The sequence below is a fragment of the Triticum aestivum genome, chromosome 4D (genome assembly GCF_018294505.1).
Source record: "Triticum aestivum cultivar Chinese Spring chromosome 4D, IWGSC CS RefSeq v2.1, whole genome shotgun sequence".
NCBI classification, from domain to species: domain Eukaryota; kingdom Viridiplantae; phylum Streptophyta; class Magnoliopsida; order Poales; family Poaceae; genus Triticum; species Triticum aestivum.
This window is the reverse complement of record NC_057805.1, coordinates 64,649,591-64,665,473: the sequence shown is the minus strand read 5'-3', so window position 1 is coordinate 64,665,473 and position 15,883 is coordinate 64,649,591. Positions and strand designations below refer to the sequence as shown.

The window sequence follows — 15,883 nt, the reverse complement described above, 5'->3', positions numbered from 1 at the left end:
TGGATAACTTAGTATCTGCAGCAAAGTATTTAGTAGCAAAGTAATATGGAAGTAACGGTAACGGTAGCAAAAGTAATATTTTTGGGTTTTGTAGTGATTGTAACAGTAGCAACGGAAAAGTAAATAAACAAAGAACAATATGTGAAAAGCTCGTAGGCATTGGATCGGTGATGGAGAATTATGCCGGATGTGGTTCATCATGTAACAGTCATAACATAGGGTGACACAGAAATAGCTCCAATTCATCAATGTAATGTAGGCATGTATTCCGAATATAGTCATACGTGCTTATGGAAAAGAACTTGCATGACATCTTTTGTCCTACCCTCCCGTGGTAGCGGGGTCCTAATGGAAACTAAGGGATATTAAGGCCTCCTTTTTAATAGAGTACCGGAACAAAGCATTAGCACATAGTGAATACATGAACTCCTCAAACTATGGTCATCACCGGGAGTGGTCCCGATTATTGTCACTTCGGGGTTGCCGGATCATAACACATAGTAGGTGACTATAGACTTGCAAGATAGGATCAAGAACTCACATATATTCATGAAAACATAATAGGTTCAGATCTGAAATCATGGCACTCGGGCCCTAGTGACAAGCATTAAGCATAGCAAAGTAATAGCAACATCAATCTCAGAACATAGTGGATACTAGGGATCAAACCCTAACAAAACTAACTCGATTACATGATAGATCTCATCCAACCCATCACCGTCCAGCAAGCCTACGATGGAATTACTCACGCACGGCGGGAGCATCATGAAATTGGTGATGGAGGATGGTTGATGATGACGACAGCGACGAATCCCCCTCTCCGGAGCCCCGAACGGACTACAGATCAGCCCTCCCGAGAGGTTTTAGGGCTTGGCGGCGGCTCCGTATCGTAAAACGCGATGAATCCTTCTCTCTGATTTTTTTCTCCCCGAAAGTGAATATATGGAGTTGGAGTTGAGGTCGGTGGAGCGTCAGGGGGCCCATGAGGTAGGGGCGCGCCCAGGGGGGCAGGCGCGCCCCCACCCTCATGGACAGGGTGTGGCCCCCCTGACGAGGATTTTCTTCTAGTATTTTTCTTATTTTCCAAATAGATGTTCCGTGGAGTTTCAGGTCATTCCGAGAACTTTTGTTTCTGCACATAAATAACACCATGGAAAGTCTACTGAAAACAGCGTCAGTCCGGGTTAGTTTCATTCAAATCATGCAAGTTAGAGTCCAAAACAAGGGCAAAAGTGTTTGGAAAAGTAGATACGTCGGAGACGTATCACCGCACCACGTTGATAGTGCCGAAGCTTTAAAGGTGTTCGGCGTTGTACTGCAAGACTTATGTTGAAAACACACAAATAGGTTAAAAGTGGCATAAGCCTGGAAAACCAAAAGACTTCAGTAAAAACTTTAAGTCCGAATTAAATCAAGTTTTTTGTGTCGAACTTAGTCTTAAATTTTTTTGTGCTTCTGTCATGCTTTAACATGACACATCCGATCTCAAGACTTCAAGCGGGTCAGCCTATGGCTTCAACCTCCTATCCCAAAGGCGGAGTACTTCTCGTTAGGCCAGTTTAGCGAACCAAACCCGAGCGGCTTTAGAGAGAAAGTGGGCCATCTGGCGATTGACCACACACTCAAGTCGAGAAAGGAGTGGTAGAAAAAGACTTTGCAACGATTTAGAAGAACACTTATTATAAAACGGCTCATATAAAATTAAGAGCCCCCAGTTAACATGGGAAATGAAGTGTTTTTAACAAACAACGTTTGTGAGCATGGTCGAACCGAACACAAATTTAAAATATAAAACTTCGAGCATGAAAGCGACTTAGCTGGTTAATGTGTTCGGCATTGATGACGCGGTCCGAGCTTGATACGGGACAAGGTTCCAGCCCCCAAGCCGGTCCCGAGGTGGCGGAGCGAAGAGCTCGGCACTCCGGAGTGGCGACGTAGCACGGCCAATGTGGCGAGGTGTAACCCCTAGTCCGACTGAGGCGACAGAGCAGGCCGGCAGTATGACGCCGAAGTCCTCGGCGTGGGTTAATGAAGTCTTGACAAAGCCCCCGGTCCAGCTGAGGTGACGTGGTACGTCGGTACGCAGAGGTGACAGTGCTGCCCCAACCCGGATCATTTACCTATGCACAGAAAATAGTGCAAGCCGGAGATAATAATAATAATAATAAATTAAAAAATTCATTGCATGATTAATAATTTATGCAAAGTGAGTAATAAAAGAAATATGGCTCGTGTGCCGAACACTCGATGAGGTAGAGCTCTCTCAACGATGCCGAAGTCCCTGAGGCAACCGAACATGTTGGTATGGTAATTCAACCAACAAGGTGATCACACGAGCCGATTGGGACGACGACGTCGGTTTGCCGAAGTGAAGCAGACGAAGTAGATTTCCTGCTCACATGGAAATAGTGCAAACCAAAAATAATAACAATTAAAAAATTTCATAATTTATTTATGCGAAGTTGATAATTCGAGGAATATAGCCTGGGCGCCGAGGACAATGTGGACGCGGGTTATTGACGCCACGGTGAGGGCATGACGAAGTCTAAATTCATAGGGCGGTCCGAGTTCCGGATGCGGGGTTCATCAGGCCCCGAACATGAAGTTGATTGGACTGCCACATAGGTCGTACTGCGATCTATATACTCACAACAATACAAGCCTAGGAGAAAATATGATGGCACAAAGAATTTATACTGTGTGTAATTAGTAGGAAGAATAGCACCTGATGTCTTATGAGGCAATCAGCAGATGATGTAGTAATCAACATCAGATCCGAATCAGATAAGGCGGAGGAGGTCTAGCATCTCACGCAAGTGTTAGCAAATACTTAGTATGACACTACTTTTAGTGCAAGGGTCAAATCAACCTAGTACGTGAAAAAGTGCACGGAAGACAGACGACAAGACAAAAGCGTAGGCTGCCTCCAAACTTGATTAAATAAACAAAAAGGAGAAGAAGGATTAAGTCTCCCTGTGGGTTGCCCCCACGCCAGCCGAATTGTCAAAGCAAGTCGGCGAGGTGGATGTCAGAGGTGAGGGTACGATGTCGGCACGCCAAGATGACCGCGTGACGCAGTAAAAATCGATAACGTGCACACATGATACAGTGCAAGCAAGAAACAATAATAATTAAAAAATTGCATAATTAATATAAGGGAAGCGAATAATTCGGCTGATCGTCGAGGTTGGCTCGATGGTATGACGACGTTGTGGTCGGCTGGCCTAGGTGACGGCGAGAGGCTGGCTAGACCGTCACCGCGTACATGTGTCGGAAAAATATCTCTGCAAAAATAATGCAGTACAAAACAACAGAAAATATTATGTGTGCAATAATTTTATGTGCTAAACGAATAGCTAGGAGAAACAAAACATGTTTGACGATGAAGACTGTAGCAGACCAAAGCACACGCAGGAAGAATTCGCGCGTACTGAGCTGACATCGCGAGTCAGATCGTTTCGATCTATGCACAAGGATTCACTAAAACACCCACATAAGGCTAGTTGAATTATTAGAATTCGCCAACCAGGTTTGGGCGGCCGTGCTGCAAAGCTAATTCAATTTCATTAGTAGTACTTCTGGTTTGGAAAAGGCATAGTAGGGAACGAGCAGTAATCTATGCACCGAATTAAAAAAAGAAACAGAGGAAAACGAATCTCCTCGGCCGCCGCTGCTGCTTGGGCATGATTACTCCTGACGTACTGACGGATTGTGACCTTTCCTCTACATTGACCCAAGTAAGGTTGCCTCATCTATGCATGTGCTTCTTCAGGATTGTCCACGGTCCGCAAGGTCTGATGTACTCGCAATAGCCGCATCAGAGTCCGGATCCGGTGTACTACGAGGCGACAGTACGGCCGCCGTTGTTAAAATTTTCTAGATCATGGATCCTGATCTAACTACAAACAATATAACACAATATGAAAGCAATGACTTGCAAAAAAGACGATTTACGTAGAACAGATCTAATTAAAAAAATATCACCTGATTGTCCCATCGCCCAGTAGGCTCTTAATGAAAGCACCAATATCGGTTCTATATCCGGCATATCTCATAGTAGGGATCCTAAGCTAAGCATCTTGGAGCGATGGTAACATGAACACAGGATTTTACCCAGCTTCGGGCTCTCTCGAAGAGATAATACCCTACATGCTGCTTTTGATTGTATTCGTATGGGGTGTAGTACAGACAGTGGCGGATCTACCATTGGGGCGAGCGGGGGCGGCCGCCCCGGGTCGCCTGCGGCGGAGCAGCGACCCCCGCCTACCTACCCTTCCTCTGCTCCTCCCAATTTCCTCCGGTGGCGGGCAGTTTTCATGGCGGCGCGGATGTTTCCTGTTTCCTATTTCTGCGAAGCCGTACGCGAGGCCGTGAGGATGACCGGGTGAGGGAGAAAAAGAAGATTGGGCTGGGCTGCAGCGTTTGCACAATTGCACTTAAGGCCCAAAGACCACAAGCACGCTGCCGGCCACCAATACACATCCAGCCCCAATCGATCCCCGAGCACTAACTACTCACTGCTGCGTCGCCCCACTACTGTGCAACATATCTCTTGTGTATTTTGATTTGTTCTACTCTTTGGCTCATACCCTTACTGAATACTGAATACTTACTTAATCAGTGTATGAATTATAGTGCCAAGTGCCAACACCGCTCTAGGCTAAGCTATGTCGCAATTGATCAAGTGCTGGCAACAAAGTGCTTTGTCTGGTTAATTCTAGTAAAATGAGCAGACACGTTACATCCAGGTATTATCAATACTGTATTGTTGTATGCAAGATTTAAAATAGCTTCTGATGCTAAAGTTGCACTTTCGATGTCATACCACCAAGAATCGTGGTAGATCATGTGGAATCACATGATGAAGTCATATCTTATTGGCTTTTGAAAGAACATGACATGCCTAAGACATCGAACACAAAATGCATGGAGCGACAAGTGTCAATGTTATCAGTGGTTTCTAATAACTTTTTATGCCTTTTCATGACTTTAGTAGTTGAATGTCATGACTTTTGGTTCAGTACACGTGTATTTGCATCCAAAAAAATTGACCTTAAATATTCGCCCCGGCTAGCTTCAATTCCTGGGTCCGCCACTGAGTACAGAGTACATGTATCTACCACGAGATTATAGTAATGAATATTAGCCAATCTATTGACAAGCCTGGCCTCAGTTTATATAGAGATTTTTTACGGTACATCATACTACTTCTAGGACCAGGTAGTATTAAATCATCTCAGCCGTTGACTAGCAGTGTAGTTTTGTCATTTTTGTTTGATTAATTTGTAAAATCCTTCACCATGATCTCCCTCGTTTGGCCTCCTCGTTGCCGGCGCCAGTCATCGGCAGCGTCTGTTCTTACAGTACGATCTGTCCGCCACGAGCTCCCTCAGCGCTCGCTCATCATGGACCGCTGTCATCGCTGTTCGTCTGTCCTATCGGTTTGTCCATCGGTGAAATTCATTGACGCTGTGCACGCGCGTTGTTGTGTGCAGCCGCCGGCTGGCGTACATAAATATCGTATACATATGCGTGATCGCCGGAAAGAAATCGGTTTCTCACGTACGTAGTGCATCTGACGTACTGGACATAATCGATCGATCTGGGAGGCTAGCTTGTCTAGCTTTGTATCTGGGGATTTCCTCGGCGCACCGGCCGGCGAGGATCGAAGAGGACTACGTACAATCAGTCTCTTCGTTGCATCTTCTCTGAAAAGTACTCAACCGATCGAACTTGCTCTGACAGTCCCGGAATGGATGCACTGCATCCGGTTAGAGCGGAAGAAGAAAACACATAGGCGCTTCTGAATTTGCCTTCATAGTTTCAAATCATTTGGTATTTGTTTTGTCTGTTCCAATTTTACCCCTTAGACAAAAAATACTACCGATCTCGTCCAGTAGTATTGGTGAATCTAGTCCATTGATTTGCTGAGAATGGATGGCTAGTATTGTTTTGATGTATCGAAAAAGGTCTTTTTATATAACACACCGGAGGCCTAGGGTTTAGAAGAGAGTCCTTGGCTTGAGCGCCAAGTCTTGTGGAGTCTTCCTTGTATGCGGCATGGGCTACCTAAAGTGGCCCATGAATGAACCGCCGTGGGGTCCTCGGCCCGACCCACCTGGTCGGGAGACGACGTGGTGTGTACCCCTAGTTCAGGACACCGTCACGCGTGACGGAAAGTTCCCGCGTGGCAGTTGGGCTGCTCACGTTTTACTCGAGCAACTGCTGGTGATGTATATTTGCATCGCTTGGTGATGTATTTTACAAACTTGATATTTTTCTTTACATCTACGTGATCATCAAGTGTAAAACACTTCATTATCCACGCAAAATATGGTCGTAAATACTTTACAATATATATATATACCTGCAAACATATGACCCTACTAATACACCACAAAGATCACATCAGAATTTGGTTACAAAATCAGAGATAAGACTGATGTCGAGAAAAAAAACAGAGATAAGACGGTGGTACCCAGGAGTCAGAGTCTACTCTAAAATTCAGCGCGCGCTTTTGCTGCAGCTCCACACCGGCGGGTTACCGCGCGGGCTACACGACCCCGCGCAGGCATCCGTGAGCATGTTCACCACGTCCCTCATTGCCGGCCGCCCGGCCGGCAGCTTGGTTGTGCAGAGCATGGCGATCTTGAGTACCCTGAGCATCTCCTCCTTGCCCTTGGCGGACGACGCTGCGAGGCGCGGGTCCACGACGTCGTCCAGTCTCTGCGCGCCGAGCTTGCTCGACAGCCAGAACACGATGTCCTTGCCCTCACCGAAGCGCGCGTCGATCGGGCTCCGGCCGGTGACCAGCTCCATCAGCACAACGCCGAAGCTGTACACGTCCGTCTTCTCCGTCACCTTGAGAGAGTAGGCGAGCTCTGTGGACATGAGACACGGAGAATTTGTAAGCTGCAGCTCGCTGACACGGTTAATTAACTGGATAGAATAGATAGACAATATAAACGTCGGACTCACCGGGAGCGAGGTAGCCGTGGGTTCCGGCGAAGCAGCTGAACTCCTCGGAGTTCCCGGCGGCGACTCTGGCGATGCCGAAGTCGGCGATCTTGGCCTCGTAGTCCTCATCGAGAAGTATGTTGGTGGATTTGATGTCGCGGTGGATGACCGCCGGTGTGCAGTCGTGGTGGAGGTACATGAGCCCCTTGGCGGCGCCGAGCGCGACCCTGCACCGCCGCGGCCAGTCCAGCTCGGGCTCGCCGCCGCCGCCCTTGGCCTCCCGGCGGAGCGCCTGGTACAGGTTGCCCCGCGGCATGTACTCGTAGACGATGAAGTTGAGCTCGCCGCGCGACAGGCAGGCGTGGAGCTTGAGGACATTCCGGTGCCGGATCGTACCGAGGATGGACATCTCCGCGGCCATGACCCGCGCCGCGTCGCCCTTCCACAGCCGCTTGACGGCTACCGTGCCGCCGCCGTCCTTGAGCTGCAGCCGGTACACGCGCCCCGTGCCGCCCGACCCGACGAGGTTCTCCTCCCCGACGCCGCATATCTCGTCGGCGTCCAGCTCCGGCGGGTGGAACGACTCCAGCTTCCACTGGTCGCACCCGTCGCCGCGCTCCAGGTCCCTCCTCCTCTGCTCCTCGAGCTTGAAGCTTCTGTAGCTCACGAACAGTATGCCAACCACAAGCAGCACCATCACGGACACAATGACCGGCAGGACGACAAGCGATTTCCTCGCCAGGCCGTCCCTGTGGTGGTCGTTCGTATTGCACGCGCCGAGCTCAGACCAGCCATGGACGCAGAGACCGGGATTCCCGGCGAACGCCTCGTCGCCGGCGATCACGAGTAGCCCGGGCGGCACGCTGCCGGTAAGCCGGTTCGCCGAGAAGTCGACGGAGCTCAGCTTCAGCGCCTGAAGCTGGGCCGGGATCATCCCGGTGATGGCATTGCGTGAGATGTTGAGTGAGTTCAGAGACGACAGCAGCGACAGCGAGGCGGGGATCGGCCCCGTGAGCTCGTTCCGGGAGACGTCGATCTCGACGAGCCTGGAGCAGCTGCCGATATCAGCGGGCAATGCGCCACCCAATGCGTTGTCTTCCAGGTGCAGCGCCGTCAGCTGAGCCAAGTTCCCAATCTGCGAGGGTATTGTCCCCGAGAACGAGTTGTTGGACAGGTAGAGCTTCTGGAGCTGCCCGAGCCGGCCGGTTTCCGCCGGGATCGTGCCACTGAGCCTGTTGTTCTGCACCCAGAGCTGGTTCAGATTCTGCGCCTCGCCGATCAGCGGCGATATGGTCCCGGTGAACCCATTGTCCGATACGTCGATGATCGTCACGGCGGGGAGCCCCCACAGCCTCTCCGGGATGCTGCCGGTGAGCTGGTTCTTGTTGATCCGGAACCTTTGCAGGGTTTTGCACTCCGAGTACTCCTCCGGGACCTCACCGGAGAAGCCGTTCTGCAGGGCGAGAAGGAACTGGAGGCTCTTGCCGTTGCAGAAGTGCCTCGGGAACGGCCCGACGAATCCGTTCTCGGAGATGTCCACACTTTCGAGCGACGAGAACCGGCCGAAGTTCGCCGGGAACTCGCCAGTGAAGCGGTTCTCGTAGACGGAGAAGCTCTTCAGGGACCTGAGCTCGGCCCACTCAGCCGGGATCGCCCCGGACAGGTTGTTCCGGTACAGCTGGATCACCTCCAAGTTCTTGAGCTTGGCGAATGCTGCCGGGATTCCGCCGCTGAGCTGGTTACGGGAGACGTCGATCTCCCGCAGCTCCGCGAGCCTGCCAAGCTCCGGTGGGAGCTCGCCGGTGAGGCTGTTCTTGTACAGCTCGATCTTCCACACTTTCTTGAGGTTGCCGATGGCCCTCGGGATCTCGCCGGCGAGATTGTTCAGGGACAAATCCAGCGTCTCCAGCAGGGTCAGCTCGAAGACGGAGTCGGGTATCGCCCCTCTCAAGCTGCAGTTCGACAGGTACAGATACGTCAGGTTCTTGAGGTTCCCAATGCTCGGAGGCATCTCCCCTTGATCGTAGTTGTTGCAGCCGATGCTGAGGTACACCAGGCCGGTCATGTCGCCCACCCACGCCGGAAACCGGCCCGAGAAGCCATTGTTCGCGACGTCGAGGCTCTCTAGCTCCGTCAGCGCCGAAAAATCCGGCAGCTCTCGGGTCAGGGTGTTCCAGGAAAGGTTCAGGAGCCGGAGCTGGGTGCAGCTGATCAGCTCAGAAGGTACAGCTCCTGACAACGAATTGGTGTCCAGATCGAGCCGCTCCAGGCCGCTGAGCGCGGCGATGGACGGCGAGATCGTACCGGAGAGGTTCATGCTCGACAGCGAGATCTCAGTCACCAAGCCTGCGTTGCACTGGATGCCATGGAACTGGCACGGGGACGTGGCGTTTGTCCATGTCTGAAGATAGTTGAGAGGGTCAGCTAAGCTGGCCTTGAATTGGAGAAGTGCCTCTGTTTGGGGATCAGTTTGGCAGGTTGAGCTCACAGAGAGGGACAAGAGTATGGTGAGTTGGAGACAGAATATGATGTGTATTCTCATTGCAAGAATTGGTGTTGGCAAATCTGGAAGAGAATGGTTACATGGGTATTTAGTATTGCCCTGGATTTTGCTTTGGAAGACCTGAAAAATTGCAAGAGATTGATGCCTGTTAGTTAACAGAGGGACTTGGAGTATGCAGATATGTTAGTGCTTCTGTTCTGAAATTGCTTACTAACCCTATGAAAATATATCTTTTTGTCTACAACCTACAAACACTCTCTGAAATTGTATTATCCTGAAAAAGCTCTAAAGCCTTAAGAGACATATCTCACCTTCTAATTATGATACTAGTACTTGCTTTCCATTTTTATTATGTCTTGCTCTGCATTTTTATTCCTCACTGTACATTAATGGGTTTGTGTGTGCACTATATATGTCTGCTCTACTGTTTGCTAATCATACCTCTCTTCAGATAAAACCAACAAAAAAGGGAACAAGAAAAACTCCAAGGCCTCAAGAGACTTCTTTTTGGAGTGGAATCTTTGTCTCATGCACAAGATCACAGGACAAAGCCAATGTCAGCCTCAAACAGTTAACTGGCCGTCAGAACATTGTATAATTGGCATCTGATTTGGACATCCCAAAGTTGCTTTGGTCTGTTAATTACTACATGTTCCAGAGAAGATGACCTCCCAGCTACCACCATCCACTCCCTCCCCTGTTTCCCTCTCATTTTCACCAGGGCCAAAACTGCACTGGATTGCTAGCATGACACATCAACTATTTTCTCCACTAAATTAACCAGGTAATGGGGGCAAAAAAGGCAGAGCACTTGCCAAGATGTAATGGGGTCAGATGATGAAATGCACACTCCGGGAAGAAAAGTGGTCAAGGCAATTTCAGTGGGTTTGTGCTTCACCACTTGCTGTTTTTGTGCGGCTTGTGTGTGCAACATGACACGTGGGCAAAAAACCGTGGTGCTGCGAGGGATAACCAGTGGAACCTATAAATGACACGATATGACCGACCTGTAAAGGAAAACTTATTGGCCAGCGAATTAAATCCACTTTGGGAATATATACGCGTGTTATTATTTTGGAAAAGAAATAGCCCAACTCATTTTGTCTCAAGACTGAATTACCTAACTCATGGTCATGGATATTAGAAATGCTTGTGGTCTTGGATTCTGTGTGGAGGATATATTTTTATTGCGAGTTTCAAAGGTCGGTTGTACAATTCTTCAAAACATTGATGCTGGATTGCATGAGCACATATAAAAACTTGACAACTAATCTGTGACTTTTGGTGCTAGATCATCTATTTAGTTGGTTTTCTTGACTTGTCAAATTAAGAAAAAAATATTGTCTGCATGCACAGAAGAAGACTAATTGGTCTCAGAATTTCCTTTTCTGCTACAACCGGAAACTGACTATGATGACTTTTTTAAAACAATTACCGTGATACAGTTTCTATGAACATCTCTTACACTAACTAACTAAAAAAAAATCTGTAGAAAAAACTGAAAAAGATAAACCAGTACAATCTTTGTGAAGGAAACTATTTTTTTGAATAGGTCTCCTACATGGTACTTGGATTACCCTATTTGCCTACCTATTTAAATCAAAAGTAAAAACATATACATGTTTTTTGTTTTGCTTTATAATTGATATATTTTGCCATATATCCTCCATAAATTCTTGGACTTGTGCACTTTCAATTAGAAACCGTCCAAAAAGTTTCATGGGTCATTCATCTGATGTAATCATGGATAAAAAAAAATCAAGGGTAAACCCCGGTAAGTGGTAACCCCAGGGCAATTAAAATATGGGTGCAAAGACGGGATGGAAACATAGAAATTGAATTTCAATTGATGAAAACCAACTCCTGCCATAGGTTTGCTGAAAGCCGTACATGTTTTAAATCCTAAATTGTACAAAGATGAATTTGGTGGTCTTTCGGGGCCCTAATTATGTGAAAAAGGTCCATTTTCATGGGGATATGGGTTCGTCGCAAATGAAAAAAAAAAAGACTTTTAGAGTCGTCAGATCAGTTGCTATCAAGCAATGAGGCTGCTCCAGAAACTCTTCATTTCGATGTCAGAGTTGTCCACTGCATTTCTGAAGTGAAAAAAAGAAACATAGGGGAAAAAACGCGACGAACTGTCATGTTGTTAACGTATACTGAGAGCAAATAGAACGGGGCAATCTGCTAGCTCAGTTCTCTATAGCAAAGACTGACGATGGTTGACATGGAGAAAGTCAAACATGGTGGTTATTAGATTGTGTAAGCAGCAACAATGATCCTGTCACCTAGCTCAGTTCTCTATAGCTACATGTGGAAGGAACTCTACGACACCAACAAGAATGCAAATCCATGAAACAAAACAGAGTAACAGAGCATAGCTCGAACCCATATACCTCTCAGATATCTCCTCAACTCGATCCCACTCTGCTCGCACGCCTTGCTGAACCGAACTTCGACTTCTTCTCTTGTCCCCGCCCTCCAAGAATTCTCATCAAATGGAAAAGCAGACAGCCAAAGGAGCAAGAACTCACGAAGATGAGAGGAGAAGCTGAGATGGACAGGAGAAGGAGGGAGCTCGGCGCTAGGTGGAAGAAGAGCTTGCTATTTCAGGCGGCTGCTGGGAGCTGTGTCTTTTGTGGGCGGCAATGATGCACAGATGAGATGTGCTGAGTAGATACATAAATACATAAATGCAGAGGTCAGTATCTGGGCACAGGGGGCAGCGCAATATTTTCGGATTGTTGGCCGGTGATGATGGGTGGGACACGAGGGAAAGGGAAGGTAGCGAAGGGCGGAGGTTGTTGCTTGCGGGAGTGCCGTTTGAACTGTGGCATGTGGCCCCTCTTGCCGCCTTCCGTTGGCTGCTGGTGACCGGTGAGGGACCGGCCCGGGACGGATCCTCTGTAGCTGACTGGGGAAAGTGAGCGCCTGGGTCCTGGGATATGTCTTTTTTAAGGGGAAACCTGAGAAATGCACAATTATATGCATCATGCATGCAATGCTTACGATAACAAATTCCTTTTACCAAGAAAACCATTTCGAATCAAAACTAACTCGCGGGTAACTCCCGGTGGCGCTCGAGGGAAACCTTAGCCGCCGCCTCCCCTCTCTCACCCCCTTCCCATTTACCTCACCACCACCGGAGGAAGCCGGCGGGCAAAGTGTGCACGGCGGTTGCCCTGGATAGCGTGCATGCGGAGGTCGGGGGGTAGCCATGCTGCTGAAGCGCTGTGGGTGCAGCGGGGCGGCCAGTCATGGCATTGTTTTCAGCGATTTTTGGTGGATGCTTTTCGATCACTTATTTGTGGCTAAAGTGGATCTTCTGGCTACCGTGTCCAGTGGTGATGACGCATCTTTTCGGTCCTTAGCAGGAGGCGATTTGCAGAGTTTGTGGCAGTCTTGATCTAGAGGATGTGCCGCCTCTAAGGTATTTGTGCATGTGTCTGCTATTTTGATCCAGGTGACGCAACCCCTATGGGGTACAAAGGTCAGCGGGCATTTTCCTCCTTATTGGAGGTTTTGTGCCTCTGCTTCTGATCGATGCGTGAGTTCAACCCTTGTCTTAGGTGCCACGCGTGATTGGCTAAATAAGCTCTAAGTGGGTGGTCTAGACTCATGGTGTCATGGGATTGATGTCGATGGGGGGGGGGGGGGCGTCCCTCGGCGTTGTTCGACAACATGTGTTGATCAGACATGGTTCTAGTTGTGTGGCTAGATCCACATCAGGACTCTGAGGGTGTGTGATGATGGATCAACGGGAGGTGGTAGTACATGGCGGCTTTGGTTTGGTGGTGCTCTCTGAAGGCTATGTCTTAGGTTCACAGGTGAAAACTCTAGTTTTGACCTTTTCTGGTTGAACTTGGTAATGGTGGCGTTCATGCATTTTTTACCTTGGTAAAGGAAATCCTATAATGTGGTCTAAGTGGTTATATCAGGCGACGACAATGCTCATGCGTCGTTTCCTTTCTGGAGGCACTTTTGTCGTAGTACTTTTCATTTTGCCCTTGGTTTGCCATCATTGTTGGTTAATGTATATTGCAATTTTACTGCCGGTCGCTTTTATCCTTCCATAATAATTTGGCTATGTGCATTCTCGATGCCTTGTCAACCTCTTGAGTTGATGCAGAGGTCGGAGATAAACGATATCCTCTTAATATTAATACATTCTCTTTATTGATTTTTTGAGTAAATTACCCGCAAAAGGTTGTCTCGGGGTAAATTACATTTTTAAAGCGAATGTGCAAGAGGTGTCCGACTTTATATATTACAATACAGAAACTGAAGAATTCGCTCCCACGAGAGGGCTCAGACAGGGCGACCCATTATCACCTTATTCATTTCTCTTGTGCTCTGAGGGTCTTTCAAGCTTATTAGCTCATGAACAGGAAATTGGAGGACTGGAAGGGGTCCGTGTTTGTAGAAATGCTCCTCCTATCTCACATTTACTGTTTGCAGATGACTCCTTGATCCTAATGAAGGAAGACTCACATAATGCAAGTACACTCAAAAGGGTTCTTGACACATATTGTGCTAGTTCTGGGCAACTAGTTAGTAATGCTAAATCGGGTATCTTTTTTAGTCCTAATACTAATGTCAATACCAGGGAGAATGTGTGTAGAGATTTAAGTATTGAGACAGAAGCTCTATCTGACACATACTTGGGTCTCCCTACAATGGTGGGAGTCGACAGAACTGACTGTTTCCAGCACTTGATCGATAGAGTTTGCCACAGGTTGAAGGGATGGAAGGAGAAAACACTCTCGATGCAAGGTAAAGAGGTACTGGTAAAGTCGGTAGCCCAAGCAATACCTTCTTATGCAATGTCAGTTTTTTAATTGCCTAAAGGAATTTGTAAGTCTATCACTGATGAAATTATTGGGTTCTGGTGGGGTGACAATGAAGAGAAAAAGAAAATGCATTGGTTTGCATGGTGGAGGTTGTGTATTCCGAAGAAGGAAGGGGGATTGGGTTTTAGAGACTTGCACAGTTTTAATCTTGCTATGTTAGCAAAACAGTGCTGGCGACTAATCCAAAACCCGGATTCTTTGTGTGCGCAAGTTCTGAGGGCAAAATATTACCCAGATGGCGACATATTGAATGTTGGACCAAAGAAAAGCTCTTCTTATACTTGGTAGAGTATTGTCGCAAGTATTCGGACTTTTAAGCGGGGGTTGCATTTGGCATGTTGGAAGTGGAGCTCAAATTGATATCTGGCATGATCCATGGATTCCATCAAGTGTCACAAGGAAAGTAATCACGAATAGGGGTGCAACAATGCTTTCAAAGGTTGATGAGTTAATAAACCCGTACACAGGCCAGTGGGATGAGGATCTAATTCATGATGTTTTCTCTCCTGTCGATGTTAATAGGATATTACAAATCCCCTTGAATTATCACTTGACGGAAGACTTTGTGGCTTGGAACTATACACGGTCAGACACGTTTTCCGTACGATCGGCTTATCATAAGGAGTTTGAACATCAACATGGGGCACAGTGGGTGCGAGCTGATGGGCAAGGTACAGAAAATATAAACTCGATTCGGAAGGATATGTGGAAGCTGAAAATACCAGGGAAGATAAAACATTTTGCATGGAAAGTTTTGCATGGCGCCCTCCCATGCTTTGGTGTATTAGCAAACCGACACATCCCATGCTCAGCTCAATGTCCAGTTTGTTTAGTCAGAGCAGAAGACATTCAACACTACTTATTTAAGTGTCGACGAGCGACAGATGTTTGAGAGCGCCTGGGCTTGCTACAAGTCATACGGGAAGCTGTCGCCGAGGACAGATCAAGATCTATTACGATGGAAATTTCATCAAAGCTTCAGGGCAATGATGCGGAGGTACCAACGGCGGAGCTTGCAGTTGTAGCAGCATGGTATATATGGTGGCATCACCGACAGATAGTAAAGGGAGTAAAAGTCCAAACGCCAGAAAAAGTTGCACTAGCCATGAAGGTTTTGGCGACAAATTACCTCAGGTCAACTATACCCAAAGGACCAATAAGGAAGAATGACCACATGTGGAGGAAACCAGGGCATGGGATCGTGAAGATAAATGTTGATGCTTGTGGTGCTGTGGCTCGGGACGACCGGGGTGATTTTATTGCTGCAGCAAGTTGGTTTGTTCCAAACATCAGTGGAGTTGACTCAGCTGAGCTAACTGCCATCAGAAACGGGATGTACTTGGCAACTCACATTGGATGCAACAACATAGAAATTGAATCATATTGTTCCTTCGCGGTGGACTCGGTGAACCAAGTTGATGATTATTTAGGCCCGGAGGTAGCTATCATCACAGAGTGTAAACAGCTTATGATGGACTTTGCTTCCATATCCTTCAAACATTGCTATAGAGAGGCCAATCAGGTGGCAGATGAATTAGCAAAAAACTCTTTTACTACTAGATCCTCTAGTTCT

At 47.7% G+C, this 15,883-nt stretch overlaps 1 protein-coding gene across 1 annotated transcript; it reads right to left on the bottom strand.

Moving 5' to 3' along the window:
- Window positions 1-6,220: 6,220 nt before the first annotated feature.
- Window positions 6,221-12,131, bottom strand: LOC123096232 (receptor protein-tyrosine kinase CEPR2). The gene is made up of 3 exons (XM_044517899.1): window positions 11,857-12,131; window positions 6,979-9,580; window positions 6,221-6,881 (listed from the first exon to the last, which is right to left on the bottom strand). Exons 2-3 carry the CDS (start codon window positions 9,497-9,499, stop codon window positions 6,505-6,507), a joined length of 2,898 nt encoding a protein of 965 aa, XP_044373834.1. The 5' UTR covers window positions 9,500-9,580; window positions 11,857-12,131; the 3' UTR covers window positions 6,221-6,504.
- Between the last annotated feature and the right edge of the window lie 3,752 nt (window positions 12,132-15,883).